Source organism: Arachis hypogaea, chromosome 13 (genome assembly GCF_003086295.3).
Source record: "Arachis hypogaea cultivar Tifrunner chromosome 13, arahy.Tifrunner.gnm2.J5K5, whole genome shotgun sequence".
Taxonomy (NCBI): Eukaryota; Viridiplantae; Streptophyta; class Magnoliopsida; order Fabales; family Fabaceae; genus Arachis; species Arachis hypogaea.
Genome location: NC_092048.1, coordinates 6,652,344 through 6,668,891, shown reverse-complemented (window position 1 = coordinate 6,668,891; position 16,548 = coordinate 6,652,344). Strand labels below are relative to the sequence as shown.

Genomic DNA, 16,548 nt, shown 5'->3' with positions numbered 1-16,548 from the left:
TCAATCGTCAAAATCTAGAAAAAGACAACTCGTAAAACCATATCCTAAATAAAATTTAAGTATTTAAACAGATAAAATTACTCAATTGAAAGGAGGTGAGAGTGGATTGATGCAGCAAAAGAGGAAGAAGAGGTGGCAGTGGGTTAGTGCAGTGAGAACAGAAAATGGTAGTAGATGTTGGTGGCCAAAAATAATTTTGAGGAGAGAGAAGAATTGGCTTGGTAGTATTCTAGTTCATAAAGAGGAGGGGAGGAGAAAAGAGAAGAAGAGAAGACGATTTGTCCGATTAAATTGTTAACTTAACGGTTATCCATTAGCGTTATAGACAGAAACATTAATAGAGGGGGCAGAAGGTCTCATGGAGTTAATCGTTTTGGGCCACGATGGAATTATGCTTTCGTTAAGAGACAGAAAGTGATTTAGTGAAATTGTTAGGGTCGGAGTGAGATTTCACTCTAATAATAATAATAACTGATGCAAGTTACTAAAACATAGAATAATGTATCGCCCAGTGAACAATGAATACACCAGCATTGTGAAGCTTAACCTCTACATCTAAATTCTAAATGATACATGTATGTATATGTACACCATAGCTCCAGCTAGAACCAGTGCATTGCATAATCCAGCTACTCAGAAACATGCAGCATGGATAAAAATACTCCTCAATCACTAGGCAATGCAGCAGTCCTTTGTATTCTTTCAGCCTTGAAGAGCTAAGGATCCGAAATGTAGTCGCCGATCAATACGGCGATTCGAGTATGAGACGTTTAACAGAAGAGCAGGCATGGTGAATTAGTGATCCTTTCTCATCTCCCATTAGACCAACTTTGAGCCTTGAACTTCTTTGTGGCATGCATGAATGGCACATGCAAGTTGTGAAATGAAAACTCTGCCCGGAAAATGCAGCAGCCAAATTGAATGGCAAAGGCTTTAACAGAATACAGAGAGGCCATGGATAAATAGCAGTAGTAATCAATGCCAATGGCAGATTTTCGATTACGTGGTTGTGCCAGACAAATTTGACCTGCAAAACCATCACTGTGGTGGCCCCCTTATCACAAGGAAATAGTGGCAGGCCAAAAGGGCCTATTCGGCTATTCCTCGCCATGGCCAACCTGATGGGATTCGAATGTAAGACGCTCTAGTCTCTGTGAAACTTCAAATCCATGGTGTCCAACCTTCATACATGTTGCATAGATTATCTACACTAGTAGCTTGCTTGAGCAGATAATCTACTTGCTCTGAGATACCCATTTCTCTGAAATCCAAAGGATCACTATTAATGTAAATTTTAAGCTAAAGATGATTTATAAGAGTAAAGAGGGGCCATAACCGTACCTCTTATCAGAAATATCTCGACCATCAATTTTCATCTCAACCCGCCTCAGTACTGACAATGCATAAGCATTTTTACCTAACAGATTTACAGAAAGCCACAAATCAAAAAGCGAAAATATGAATTCCTTTTATTTTCATACTCTTTTCCATCCCAAGATATTATGATGAAGACTTGGGTGCGTAAGAATTTTTTTTACTGTTTCTTCCACCCTTAATATGTAGAAGTCATTCACAATTGAGATATAACAGTTTACGAATCTCTTTAGATATTAAAGTGCAATATACATAACTTACTCTAGACATACAAAAACGTGAAAAAGAGAAAGATACAATGTAGAGTTTTATTAGCAACAACAACCACTAAGCACACCCCCGATAGCCAGAACAGGTTTCATGGATCAAACTTTGTTACAAGTCCTATCATAAATCATGTTTATATTCAAACATGGTTAACACAAGGTTCCGCAAAGAAATGGAAGTAAAATGGATCTAAAAGGCTCCACACAAATACCAAAAGGGAAACTACTGATATACAGGGTTGGGTAAACCATACACCCACTTCTCCTGCCCTCTGGTTTCATTTTCATTTTGTTTTCTATAGCACATTTATTTATTGGAACAACACAACAGGGAATGAAGCCAATTATGAAAGAAAACCTTAGTATTATAATTACCAAATGGGATTAGTACAATAAAAACGTTAGATAAAAATATGCATAGAAATAAGACTTTGTACATACCCCTTCCTACTCGACTACTGGGATTCGTGTTAGGATCAGGAGCTTCTCGTTGTTCAGCTTCATTCTTAGCTTTACTGGTGGAGACCAGTTCATCCTCACCCTCAGACTTTCGTAAGTTCTCACTTGATGGATTCTGGGAGCCATCAGGTAAGGCAACTGATTTGTCACTTGGCAAAGCTATAGCCTGGGAATGCTCAGTGCCGTCATCAGTTAAGGTGTACTTCAAGGGACTAGAATGATTGACATCAGCATGTATGGGATAAGGTTCTGAGATTACAAAAGGAGATACTTCTTCAATATCAGTTGGAGACAGTGGAGTAGAATGTACAAAACCAGACGGGTTTCCGCTATTAGATCCCTGCGAAAGCAGGTCTTTATTTTCTGCAGAATCATTGAAGCTATCAGGGAGACTAACTTCAGCTGAGGTAATGTCAGATTCTGAGCTGCTAGAACAGATGCTATCTGGTGGCGATAACCATCCTTTATCTTCCAAAGAAATTTGAGAAAATTCACTAGAATCTTTGTCGTCCCAAACATCGGAACCTGAAAGACTCTCCCCTTCTTTGCCATCAAATTCGACAGCATCCCCACCACCACCATCTGATCTTGACAAAGTAACATCCTGTGATTTCACTTCCTCACTTTCTCCTATTCCTTCAAGAGCCTGAAATTAGAGTGCATGCATCAATAGGGACAATACTGATATACATGTGCAAGGAAAACGAAAAATCTAGAAGAAGTGTCACATTACTTTGTGCAGATTGCCAGCATGAAGACTAGCAGTCCTTGCCAGTCTATTCAACAATGAATAGAGTCCCTTCACAGCTGATGTCAGGGATGGCACCAAAGGCTTAAAGTTCTGACAAGCCTCTCTGATTCTTGAACAGTAAGATTGGTATATAGCTTGTCCGTGGATGTGTGATATTTCTTTCTTGGTCTCTCTTTCCCTAGCTATAGAATCAGTCATAGCAGCTACATCCTTGGACAACACTGATTCAAGTGGAAGAAGTGTGGCATTTGCCTAACAAAAACATCAAACATCAAAATACAATTTTGACTTTTGGGAAGTTTAATGCCAGAAAACACAGATTGAAAAGTCACAGGCCAAATATCCACAAAAAAAGAAAGAAAGAAAGAAAAAAAAACCTTTGACAGATCTTCCATTAGAGAAAGATGTATAGCAGCAGCCTCTTTCCCCAGATTGAAGACATCATGTATATCTTCAGTTATTGCTAGAACCTACAAAAATAAAAGCAACGATAGCTTCTAAAGAATTCAAAAAACACAGGATCTAATGGTAATGGAGGTAACCACAAATGCTGTACATAGATTCTAAATCAATAAAAACATCAATTTCTACAAATTATCTGAAAAAATCAGCTCAGAAACTATACTGCCTGGTCATTTATAACTACGTCAAATACTCAAAAGACCATACCTCCTCAAGCATAGAACCACATTCAGAAGTCAAAGCAGTATGGATCCTTGAAACCCGAGCAAAAGCAGACAGTGCAACACTAGCCTCATATGCACAATCCCTCATTGAAAGAACAGTGCTTTGTAAATCACCTGCAAAAAGATAAAAAAACATTGAATCATCACATGAGCCACGACACTGAAAGAAAACATCCATACATGAACTGCAATGTATATGTGAAAAGTAATGAAAAAGTGATAACTACCCGAAGCTGACTTTGCTTTCAGAGAGGCAACACAGAGTTCATTAGTTGCAGTGTATAATCCCTTAGAAGCAGCTTCCATAGTGCCTTGTGCAAGCTTCCACTCTTGTTCAGAACCTATAACAGTAACAGGAGGGCATATGTTCACCTTTATGCAGAAGTATGAGTTCAAGACTTCAAGCGTTCAACTAACATAAAGAGACTTCAACTACTGAAAAATATAGTAAACTCACGTGTATAAGAATGGAAAGTAACATCCAATCTTGTAAGAGAATTCAAGTACACCTGCTGCCATGTTTTTCCATCAACACCACTCCTGAAAGGGTATGGCTGGCCAGGTATAAGCAAATACCCATCTCTTGATGCTTCAAACTCTAATACAGACATACATAACTTTACAATGTTAGATGCCTTTTCTTTAAATTCCCATAAGATCTGCCTCCGGGCCGTAATATGTTCATGAAACTCAGGAGGAATTCCTGAATTTTTAGTAGATGTGTTTCCAGAAGTACTAGAATTTGGACCACCACAAGCCCAACTCATTGCTCTTTCAAGCTGTCCTTCAGCTACAAGGGAAGCCCGTTCACTGGTCTGAAGGCAATCAACTGACCTCATGATTTTCGAAACAGAAGACTGTATATTTTCCAATAATTTAGATCTGCTGAGGTTTAAAATGATTGCATACAAGCTGTCATCGGTATCTAGATATTTCTCAAATCTGATTCTTCTGCTATAAGATGGGTTCAAATTAACATCATGCATCCATTCCATCTGAACTACCTCAAGGGCGGTCTTCCTAAGAGCTTCTTTCAAGTCATTCACTTGTCTTTTCATGAGAGATGCAGCTGATTTTGCTGCTCTAGCAGTTTCATGTGCATTACAGTATTCTTCAAGCATAACCAAAACCTTTTTCACAGGTGCACCTTTTTTCATTGGATCTAAAGCAAGTTCCTTTGATGACTCTGTTAATTGCTTCAAGTGCTCGTCTTCTTTGTCCAAACAAGCCAGGAAACTAGGAGCAACCCTTTCTATCAAATAGTGACCAATGTGTTTCTGTAGTTGGATTTCAAGTTTCTTCTTCATGAAGTTTAGTGACTGGTCAAAGCCAAGATTTTGCTCAACTGAGGAAGCTACATCATGTATGCATGTGTCAAGAAAAGAATCCATAACACCTATTTTCCAAATAAAGAAGGAATGGTCATCCAATAAGCCTCCAACCTTCCAGACATACTCTGATATAGAATTTCCAGAATTTATCAAATCTGCCAGAGTATGAAATTTACTTGAGGTCATTGTAACAGAAACATCAACCAGAGACAGCATCTTATCACTGGATTCCAATTCCATGAAGGGCCTAACAAGTGCAGCCAATAGTGCTTTGCTTCTCAAAATATGTAGTTCCCTTTCTTCTCCCATACCAACAAGAGACTGAAATTGACGATTCACGGAATCTAAGGCATTTTTTATATCAGCTTCTCTCTTCATAAGAGAAGAAGTCCTTACATCCCTCTGATTCCAAGTTTGATGAAGTTGATCCAGTTGTGCTCTACAAGCTTCCTCTTGCGATGCAAGTTCCTCTGCCTCTTCCCAAGAAAGATGATCTCTTCCCTTAACCGCAGCTTCTTCAAGAGCCAGTTGCTGTTCAGTAATAAGACCGACCTTAACAAAATAGTTCTGCTCAAGCTCAACCAGTGATGCTCTCTCCATTTCGACCTCCACAAGCTGCTCCACTGCAGTTTCTATAGACCCTCGAACTTGTGAGATTAACCCAAATGCATCCATAACTTCCGAGTTTATTGAGACAGCAGATCGTATTACCTCTGGCAGAACAACTTCAGTCATTTGACTAATCAATTCCTTACAGGAAATCAAAATGGCTTTGAAAATTGAGACCCAATTACTGTCAGAAGAAAATTTCAAATGAAATTTGTTGGCATCAGCAGAAGGGATCTCCTTTCCAATAAATTGCCACAAATCTTTGAAAAATTCTGTCAGAAGATTACATTTTTCAACTTGTTCTTCAAACTCGGCAAAAGTAGTTCCATTGTCAGTCTGCAACATGTTGTGTTGATTTCGTCCCCCGGATAAGTCACCATATATATTGAGTATTCTATGCTTAACCTGAGCATAAAGTGAACTTGTAGCAATATTCAGAATTGATAGTGCATTCTCCTTCTCCTCTCCTAGTTCACCTAAAAGTCTAGTATTGTTTGCCCCATCTTGTCTTGATTGAGCAGTTGGTAATCCGCCTTCCTTTCGTAAAATACCAGCGGAGTGCATAAGTTTCATAAAAGCTGACAACAGGTGATCCTTAGTTTTCAATTCTGACTCCAAGCCAATAGAACTCTCTACCTCAGCACACTCTTTTTCCAATTTTTCTATTTCTACAGCATACTTCTCCACCCTGAAACAAAGTTCATCATGATTGCTTTTGACGGAATCCGTGCTATCTCCATGGAATTTTGCCAAAAGTTCAGAAGCCTGCCTTCTGGCAAGGGAGAGAATCTCAGATGACAGGGTATTGATAGATAGTTGCAGAACTTGTGCCCAGCTATGGACTGCGCTTGTTGAAAGATAATTTAATGGTAGAATTCTTTGCAGAGCCAAGGAATATGCTTGCAGAGAAGTTACAGCAGAAGTAAGTCCATCATCCAACTCAGCTATGAATTGAGATACTTCCCTGTCTATATCATAGCATTGTACTTGAGTGGGCTCAGGAACAACAGTTAGAGGAACGCCTGCTACAGTTACTGCAGATGTAAGAGATAAGCCTACTTCCATGTTACTCAGCTTAAAGCGAGTACTTATTTCTGGCAATAAATCACATCGTAAAGCATCAAGAACTCTTCCATGCTGCTCAGCCCAAGTCATTGCCTCCTGAGCTTTCTCTACAACCATTGCCTTTGCTTGAGCAAATTCCCGTGCCTGAATTTCAAACGAAGCTCGAATTTTCTCTAAACTGCAGGTTGCTTCAGCAACAATTGACTTAGCTGAAGTCTCATGCAGTATAAGGCTAGATCTCTCCTGATCAGCTCGACAGTATAGAGTAGAGGTAAGCTCGTAGTGATTTAGAACATCAGCAAACCTCTGGTAAAAAATTACTCCAAGTCAATTCAATGAAAGCAATATCTGATTCAGAATAATCCCAACATAGCCAACAAAAGTACATGGCATTTCATCATACCTCGAGTGCAGATTCAACAGCTGGCAGATTGGTCAACAACTGATCATGGTGCTCCTACTCACATTTGGGTTAAAGAAATCAGCAATGTATCATAGATTAGATTAGATAGATCTCAAGAAAGCATGACAGAATATATAAACTGGAAAATTTTATTGGGCCAACTTCCACAGAAGGCATCTACTACTTGAAGGAATAAATCAAGGATGTGAAATAAAAATTAAATAAGAACGTGTAAATTTATTCTAAACATATTAAGCAAATTCTGGGTATCTCATGTAAGATGGATAACCTGCTCAAATTCTTGAAACATATATACATGCACATGCACAAATATTAAGGTGGGCACACCCTTAAATAGAAGGCATTTTTGGGTTAGTTCAATATATGTACCTGTAAGGGAACTCGAATTTCCTGCACTCGAGATGCAAATAGACTCAAGCTGACAGCCAACTCCATGCCTTTTCTTTCTTCACCGCCAATAGCAGCTTCGTCATGAAAATCACCCCTTGTCCACTCCACAAGTGGGTCCCAAACAAACACTTCTAATAACATCAGAAGTATGTCTTTGTTCTTCCTTAAAGTTCCCACAACTCTCTCACAGTTTGCTCTGAAGCTACCTTCTATTCCAGTCATCCCTAAAGCTGCTTCGATCATTTGGGTAAGGCGGAATGGAACAATCTCTGGAACTTTCAATCTCTGTCCCTTATCAAAACACACATTGTAATCAATATGTACAACATCCCCGCTACAAAAATCTATCAGAATGTTGTCTAAATGTCTGTCGCCAAGTCCCAAAACATGACCAACCATACTCATTGCAGCAACACTACAAGAATACCTGCAGACAATGACAGTGACGATGATAAGAATAATAATGCTAATAACTGTACAACATCTTATCTGTAAGACATAAATTTTCACCTCTAAGCAATGCACATAATATCCCATGCAAAAGTTTGTAAGCACTTTAACATAGAATAGTCAACAAACAGAACTTAGTACTTGATAAACCTAATGATAATCAGAGGATCATGCTAACAAATTGGTTACCTCCACTAGAAAATAATGGAACAACATCTAGGATATGTTAGTATACAATAAAAGAATCATCAAAGTTCAAACGGCAAAATCATCATTTCTAAGAGCACTTCCAAGCCCAAGAATGAGGCAGTAAAGGCAAGCCAAAAGAACATATGAATCCAAACAATCTAGATGCATTTATTGTGGGAATTTAACAATTTAATTTAATGATATATTATATAACTTCAAAATGCACCAGTAACAGATTCAACCTAATGTACCTCTTCATCTTGGAGCTGAACGCTTTATATCCTTCGCTAGAACACCATAGCTCTTGGTAAAGAAGATGTCTTGGCACCTCCTTCATGAGATCAAGAAGAACTTTACATTTTACTTCATGAGGCCAATCCCTTCTAGAAATCACTCTCTTAATACCTTTCTCTTTAAGTGCTGGTATGATCTTCCCATAAAACATATCACTGGGACGGGGAACAGGTGGAGGAGCTGAGGATTTTGTATTTGCTGTGCCTACTGCTGAAAACTGTGCTAGCTGGACACGAGTTTGCCAAGATTTAAATACGCTGTATATACTTATTACATTATCCACCCACTGGATCAAGCCAGCCCGCCCACTGATTGGAGTTACAGAATAATAGCGAATACCGAGAGAGTTACTATATGTAGAAGAAGAAGAATGTAGAAAACCATTTATAGCCTGCAGTAGTTGCATAATTCTAGCATCAAGGCGTAAATCTTCTCGTCCTTTAAGAAGATATGTATACTTCTGACCATCTGAACCAAGTATACCAAGTTTCTTAGGCTTGGTCTTTGTTGATAAGATGGTGACTTGTTCATGGAAAGAAGCAATTGTAACAGCACCTTGGAGATCAGTTGCTTTGTTAGACTCTGGAATTTTCATTTGTTTTTCAAGACCTGGCATTGGAACGTCGGAAGATGATAACATCGCCAAGTGAGGTGCAACTTCCTGTAAGGAAACTGAAGACTTCCTCTGGTATGAAGCCAAGGATGCGGCAATACTATCAAAAGGTCGCCATACATCTCCTAAAGCCGCAGAAGAAGCTGGAGGTGTCTTAAAGGATACAATAGCTGATTTTAATTGATCTGTATACTCTTCCTGGAACCATGCTTCATGAGGAGTCCCGGGTTTTCGGGAAGTTGAAGCTAAACGGCGTTCCAGTGCGACAACTATTGGAGCCATCATTGCAGAATAACGTGCAGAATTTATCTTGTTTTTCTCATTCTGACTAAGCGTGACATTTTCTGCAATTCTTGCAGCCTCCTCTTTCAGCACATTTATTCGCCTCATCACATCTGCAACAAATAATAGTCAACCTAATAACTTCACGAATAGCAAATACTAGTTCCAGAGTATCAAAGGAACACTGAAATGAATCCCTCGAAAATTTAAAAAGTCATTCATTCTTCCACATAAGAAAGGGGAGCCTTTGAACAACGGTTAAGTTGTCTTCGTGTGACCTCAAGGTCACGGGTTCAAGCCATGGAATCAGCCACTAATACAATTATCAGGTTAGCCTAGCTACATTATATCCTTTGGATGCAGCCCTTCCCCTGACCCTGCGTTAAAGCGGGATGCTTGTGCACCGGACTGCCCTTTTTTTTAATTCTTACTCATAAGACAACAGAGAGGGATCTCATGATCAATTATAAAGTGTTGGAAAAAAGAAAATCGACCTGTGTGAAGATCCTGAAGAGTGCTGAGCCATAATTCCTCCCAGAGAACAGTAACATTTCCAAGTTCATTTATCATCAGCTGAACATCCTGAACCAACCTAGGGTAAAGTTCCCTCTGCATTAAAGAAAGGCTCATGATTGGTTCTATATCTCATAAACCAAACGAATGCTCATCCAAAAACGGCTAAAATACACAACAGACATCAGAACTACCAACACATTCTCCTCAATGGAAAAGAGAAAATTTATCTTCCCAAGACTGTTAATAGGGAGTAAGATTTTTCTTGCCTTGATCTAAACTCAGAAGGCATTTTGAACAGAATATTCATGTTTTGCTTTGTAAAAATAAAGTAAAATATATAAACTATACAGTGAACATAGAATTCTTTTATATTACCAGACAACCCAGCACATGATGAAGCTCTTCTGAAGGTTTTCCGTCGTAAGCATTAACATCAACTAGTGTTGGATACACTATGGAACAAGGTGATTGCTTGGCCAACATCATCAGTAAACCTTCCAGCTGCTTCCGTACAACTTGTTCATGATGAGAGCTTATCCTTGCAAATAGTTGAGGGGTAACTTCCTACGTAAAACAATTACTTCAAAATATAAACAAAATATCCTCTGCTTTAAAATGAAAGAAGCAAAATTGAAACCCCAAGATCTCGCATGCAAACCTGCCATGGCAACAAAGGAACAATTGAAAGAGCAGACTCTAAAGTATCTTTCAATTCCACTCCATAATTAAGAAGTATATGCAATATATAGAGTGTAGCCCTCAGGGTGTAGCTGCCAACTTTATCCTTCACAGGTTCATAATCAGAACCACGCATCCGACAATGGGAAATTTGCGAAGATGAAAATGAAAGATACTGCATGTAACCATGAGCTGCGTGTCCAAACAGGGATACTCTTCTCCTCCTCAAAGACCACCAAATGTCAATTATGTCTTCCAATACAGATATTATGTCAGATTCTTCCAGTCCAAGATTTGCATGCAGCAAACAGATCCTCAATTGAGAAGATAACACAGCAGAAAGACGTTCACCACCAGAGTTTTCTGCACCTGGTGCTCCTGCAGCAGTTTCAATAATATTCACCATGTTCCAAACCAGTGTCAACAGAGGATTGCCATTACTTCTGCGCTCTGCTGAATCAAGCAAAAGACTTCCCTCTTCCAATTGATCTATGAGACCTTTCATGTCACCATTTCCCTGAAAAAGACTCACAACCAACGATTTAACTCTTTGCACCTCATCTCCAGTCAACTTGAATCTCTCTGGTGAGATTTCAGGAGCAAGTATGGGAGAAAACAAGCATGCATGGAGAGTAGTTTCGCTTTGACCAAGGAGTGACTCTTTGGCTTGGTTAAAGCACCAAGAAGCATAGGAAATCCATGACTTGCCCATGGTGGGGCAAATACGAGTAGAAAATTTTGTTGCTGTACCAATAATTTCCTCGGTAACGAGACCCAGATATTGTTGACGATTGGTATGTTCTTCACTACTGCCTTTGGTTGGTGAAACTGATTCAGCATTATAAAAATCTGCTGGCACCTTAAGAACGATACTCTCTGGACTCCAATCTGAATAATCCCGTCTTAACCAATCTGAGAGTTTCAAGCATGCTTTGGCCTTCAGAATTCTCTCATCAGCTTCAGATATTCTAGATGCCGAAGAAACCATGCAAGGAAGCAATAATGACCAAAGGTTTGTTATGGCTTCTTCAAATTTGTTTTCAGCATGCAAAAGTAAAATGCTCTCATACTGCAAATTTAAGACAAGAAGATCACGTTGCCTCTCCTCAGAGCAAACAGCTACATGATCTTTGAGATAGCAATTCAGACGATTTGCCAACAAGAGGTTTCTCTGTTTACGAGCTAAATTTAGCAAATTCATGCAGAATTTTAGAGTAACTGGAGAAGTCGGGGAAATGTTTTGATAAACACGTAGAACTTTCAGCCATGGATTACAATCTTGACGGATATTACTAATAGATGACACCGGCTGAAGAGAATTTAATACTGATTGAAGTTGTTTTCCCTTCTCAGGGGTTGATTTAAGCTTGCAATCCTCTTCTAATAGGAAAATGCAATGCAGCTGAATGGCAAGAGGGGTCGCTTCAACTAACCCATCAAATGGCAGAACAGAAAGTGATTCCTCCAACATTGACCTTGCCTTTTGCAAATCATGCAGCACCTTATCACTCTTTCCCTCCTTCAAGAAAAGCAGTGATTGTAAAAGCATTTGTTCACTCCGCTGCAAGGCTATTTTTGGGTCAAGGGTCAGCTCACTGTTACTTTTAGGCGTCAAATCAAGGCATGACCAAGCACCCTGATAATCACCCTCGTCAAAACGTGCTAATGCATGGATTGCATTAACTTCATTGCCTGCCATTGTCAGAGCACCAGAATAACCTTTACCAGCATGCTTAGCACGAAGCATTTGCAGCTCTAGTAGCCAGGTCTCAAGAGATTTCCAGTCACATACAGCTACATAACTCTCAATCACACGTGAAATAACAAACTGTATACCATCCGAACCAAGGGTACTGAGTGACTCTTCAGTTTGTAGCATGTGAGTGAAGTGAGCAGCAGCATTTTCATACTCTCCTCTTGCCTGATATACAAGCCCACTTATCCATGAGAGGGGTCCAACAGTTCCATACTCGTTGAAGGATTGATTTTCCTCACCAAGTATGGAGGAGAAAGTAATTGACACCCATTTTCGTAAGCCGGTCAAAGAATCTGGTTCAGAATTCTTGCAAAGGGCAAATGAAAGATGTCTTAAAACTTTTAAGATATCTGCTCTGTACCTGCCTCTAATATTGTGGGTATCAGTCACTGAAGGCCTCGATTTTTCCTTCACATATGACATGGTGAGATTCTTGAACTCCTGCAAGCGATGCGTGCAGTATTGAATAACAGCATCATTGCAATGCAAAGCCAATCCAGCATTCATCATTGGTTCACATATACGAGAAAACCAATCCTCACATACTTTTTTGTTTGCTCGAAAGAATAAAGAACTCTGACGAGTTGCAGGTGGTAAAATGACAGAACCCTCATATGCATTGTATACATATTTCTTTAGAGCCTCAACAAAATCCAACAGCAGTCTCATTGGTAACAAATGAGCACCAGAAGACCCGATCATACTTAAGTTCCCATCATTTTGTTCATTGTCGAGCTGTAAAAGGTGTGCAATGTCCAAGAGCATGCGTTCAAGAGCAGCAAATGTTTGGGTAGGCCCACCAAGATTAGTCCGAAGCCGTGTTGCAATACAGTACCGAGCTGCTTCTTGAACAGCCCACCAGGCACCAGCTAAATTATTGACAGCACAGATTCTTTCAAGTATGTCTTCATCCACTTGTATATCCAACCATGGAGAATTTGAACCAACATTTCCTGTTTCTTCAGGCTGACTGGAAATAGCATCCTTAGAACTCCGGCAACTATGAATTAGCCGCTGAATCCAAGAAGACAGAGGGGACTTCCATCTTTGTGAAATGTAACTTAAGATTGTCACAAGCTGTTGTGAGTGTAAATGCAGCGGCAGCTGCTTAAGTGCAAATAATTGTTTCCAGTGCATCTTAGAACTGTTTCCTAACACAAGGTCAACAGGCTTAAATCTCCCAAAATCATAGAGACCACATGAATAAACAGTTGTAGGCAAAATACATGCAAGCAGCCTCACATATGCTTCCCGTATATCTATATCTGGATCACCAAGTTTCTCCAATATTGCTTCAGCTAAGGGATATGAACATACAGGGTTTAAAAGCTTTGCTTGCATTAACATCTCCAAAGTTACAGCAACATGTGATCTTACTTCTGGTTCCCTCTCAATCGTAGTAACTAAAAGTGAGAAAACTACATTCATAATTACACCGGTATGTCCACATATTCCATAGGAGAGTACTTTTGAGCTTGAGATCTTGTTTACAGCGATAACATTCTCACAGAACCTTTGTACCCAATCAAGAGCCACTAATTTTACTGCTAGAGGAGTTGAAACATGAAGAGCTTTTATAAGAAGTATGCTGTACTTTCCTAAATGCTCGGAAGTCACAGCCGAAAGCCCATCACAAGCTTTATCGTCACCCTTCTCGATTGCAACTTTGTCATAATTATGTTCTCTTATGGAGCAATTAATTATGAACTCAACTGATGTTAGCCTCTCCAATGTTCTGAAAACAGCCAATTGCAACTCCATGAATACCTGAATAGGTGATTCAAAAGGATTCATCTTTTTCATAATAAAGGACACCAACTTTTCTAACCTCCTAATATACAACGTAGTGGTTTCTGTTTGGCCAACCAAACTGTTATCCCCACCTAAAGACACACATGCTAACAGAACTTTCAAATCAAACTTGATTATTGCAAATAGTTCAACTTTTGATAGTGTTTTAGACGATATAACATAATTGAATTGATCAGAATAATCAGTGTTTTCCTCTATCACACCCTTTAACAGTTCCAGCTCATTGATCAACGAGGTGACTGCTTCATCAACAACTTCTTTATTCCCATGTTGAAGCAAGAAAATATAAGTAGCAGCAGCACTTCCAGTTACCAAATGATTTGGATGCAACCTCACATGAGAAATTGGTGCATCAAACTGCAATAACTTCCGCACAGATGATGAGAGGAGGCCAAGCTTCTGCAGTGATAGCAACTGAAGATTTGTTTTCAAAACCCCATGAACCTGAAAAGAGGTAATATTCCTAAACCCTTCCCGTTGTGCAGCTGCCCCAAATTTCAAGCTTTGAAACAATATATCAACAGCAAGAGGATAAAAACTCGAATACCGTTCCCGCAATATTTCCGCCAAAAGTGTCAAACACTTCCAAGAATCTTCAATCCATTCTGCCCATCCAAACTTCTGCCCAATTAGAGACAAGCATCTCAACAGGCGCGGCAGCATCCCTACAAGAGGCTCACTAATCTGTTCAAGAAGATTCATTTCCAGTAACCCGGAAGCCGTAGCCTGCAGGATCGTCGAGAAGCAAGACAGCAAGGCCAGCAGCCTCCTAAACTGCGGCGGGGTTCCAGGACTGGAGTCCTGGAGCAACGCCTCCATGTCCCCCAAGAACTTCGTCAACAACCTCAATGACATCGCCAAACTACCCACCCAATGTTTCTGAAACTGCAAGAAGCTATCCATAATAACCTTCCTATCCGAATCAGCGAGGTCCGGCACCAACGCCCAACCGAGAAGCAAATCAACAATGTCAGGGAAATGAGGCTGAAAGCACCTCAAGAACTTTAATGATATCAAAGTGATAACCCCAACAAGCCTATGCAACAAGCTCAATGAAGTTCTCTCATCCTCAAGCAGCACCTGACAAGCTTTGAGAATTGGCAAAGCATATCTCTCAGCTCCACCAATATCCCCAACATTAAGAAACTCACGCAAACCTTCCAATGCCAATTCCTTCGTCCCATCAACGGCGTTGACATTGCTCAACAAGGGCAACGCCCAACCTATGAAACGGTCAACCAAACCACCAAGTATAACATGATTCTGTCTCCCGTTTGATGTCACGGGAACCGAACAGATCACTGCACATAGTGCACCGTACGCTACAACAGCCGCTTGCCGAACCTCATACAACCTAAAGCAAAGAACGACAAAAGATGAAATTTTTATCGGAAAATTGGGGAAATTTTTGAAAACTGAAAATTGGAGAGTGGGGATTAGGGTTTAACTTACTTGTCGGAGAGAAGTTGGGAGAGACCTTGGGAGAGGAAGTGAGCGGAGTGAGTAACGAGGAGAGAGTTGTGAGGGTAGAGGATGGCGCGGTGGAGGGAAGCGATGGCGGCGAGGCGAGGGGAAGGGTCTGGGAGCGCGACCGATGAGACGGAGGTGGTGGCGGAGGAGGGAGTGGGAGTGTTGTCGTCGGAGGGGAGGGCGGCGGAGAGAAGGGCGGCGAGCTGGTTGTGGTGGTGGTGGTGAGGGTGAAGTGGTTGCTGCTGTTGCATCATCATTGTGGTTTAGCAGCATCTCTTGATGAGTGAAGTCAGCACTGAGAAGCAATGGAGTCTAAAGAGTTTCTCTTCTTCTCCGTCATGCTGTTTATTGCAGTGGTTTCTGCTTACTGCTCAACCTCAACGAATTCACATCATTCGCGCAAAAGCTGAATATGCCAACAAAAATTATAAAAGTAATTAAAATGATATATATATATATATATATATATATATATATATATATATATATATATGTTATTTAGGAATATATTAGATTATATATAAATTAATATTAAATTTAGAAGTTAATTTATAAAAAATATTGTATAATATATTTATTTAATTCAGTAATTTATATATAATTTAATAATATTATTATTAAAAAATACAAAAAATACTGTTTTTATATAGGTAATAATTGTATTTAATTGTTATTTTGTTGTTCAATTAAATAATAATATGAATTAAATTTAATTAATTAAAAAATTTAAATTTTGTTTAGTAGCATATCAAAATTAATTTAAATTTTATAATGGTTAATGATAAATAATAATTTAAAATAAAAAATTTCATTCAAAATTTAATAATTATAAAAAAATAAAATTATACATAAAAATATTTAATTAAATTTTATTTATCTGATTTTAGATAATTATTTTTTATTTTTATTTTTAAATAGTTATTTTTATTTTTTAAATTTTTTTAGGTTGTATTTTAATATTATGATATAATAATAAAATTTTTAGATAAAATACAAGTATAAATATTATTAATATTTTGATAATTAAAAATATCATTTAATTTTTAATTTTATTTTTTATGAATAATAATAACATGCAATTTTAATAATATATTTCAATTAAATGATATTAAAAAATATAAATTGTTGAAAAA

At 38.8% G+C, this 16,548-nt stretch overlaps 1 protein-coding gene across 1 annotated transcript; it reads right to left on the bottom strand.

Moving 5' to 3' along the window:
* Positions 1 to 418: 418 nt before the first annotated feature.
* On the bottom strand, positions 419 to 15,847 carry LOC112736823 (uncharacterized). Its single transcript, XM_025786444.3, has 15 exons — positions 15,398 to 15,847; positions 10,358 to 15,299; positions 10,075 to 10,263; positions 9,678 to 9,792; positions 8,246 to 9,296; positions 7,335 to 7,782; positions 6,945 to 6,998; positions 3,994 to 6,847; positions 3,764 to 3,877; positions 3,520 to 3,650; positions 3,228 to 3,320; positions 2,833 to 3,102; positions 2,082 to 2,745; positions 1,342 to 1,417; positions 419 to 1,261 (listed from the first exon to the last, which is right to left on the bottom strand). Exons 1-15 carry the CDS (start codon positions 15,670 to 15,672, stop codon positions 1,162 to 1,164), a joined length of 11,376 nt encoding a protein of 3,791 aa, XP_025642229.1. The 5' UTR covers positions 15,673 to 15,847; the 3' UTR covers positions 419 to 1,161.
* Positions 15,848 to 16,548: the final 701 nt, after the last annotated feature.

What these genes read in the sequence shown, in the direction of transcription:
- LOC112736823 (XM_025786444.3), bottom strand. Translation starts at nt 15,672, where the DNA reads ATGATGATGCAACAGCAGCAACCACTTCACCCTCACCACCACCACCAC. An exon ending in TAATGGAAGATCTGTCAAAG is followed by an intron (nt 3,103 to 3,227) that starts GTTTTTTTTTCT and finishes TGTTTTTGTTAG; the next exon opens with GCAAATGCCACACTTCTTCC. An exon ending in CAGTAGTCGAGTAGGAAGGG is followed by an intron (nt 1,418 to 2,081) that starts GTATGTACAAAG and finishes TAAATCTGTTAG; the next exon opens with GTAAAAATGCTTATGCATTG.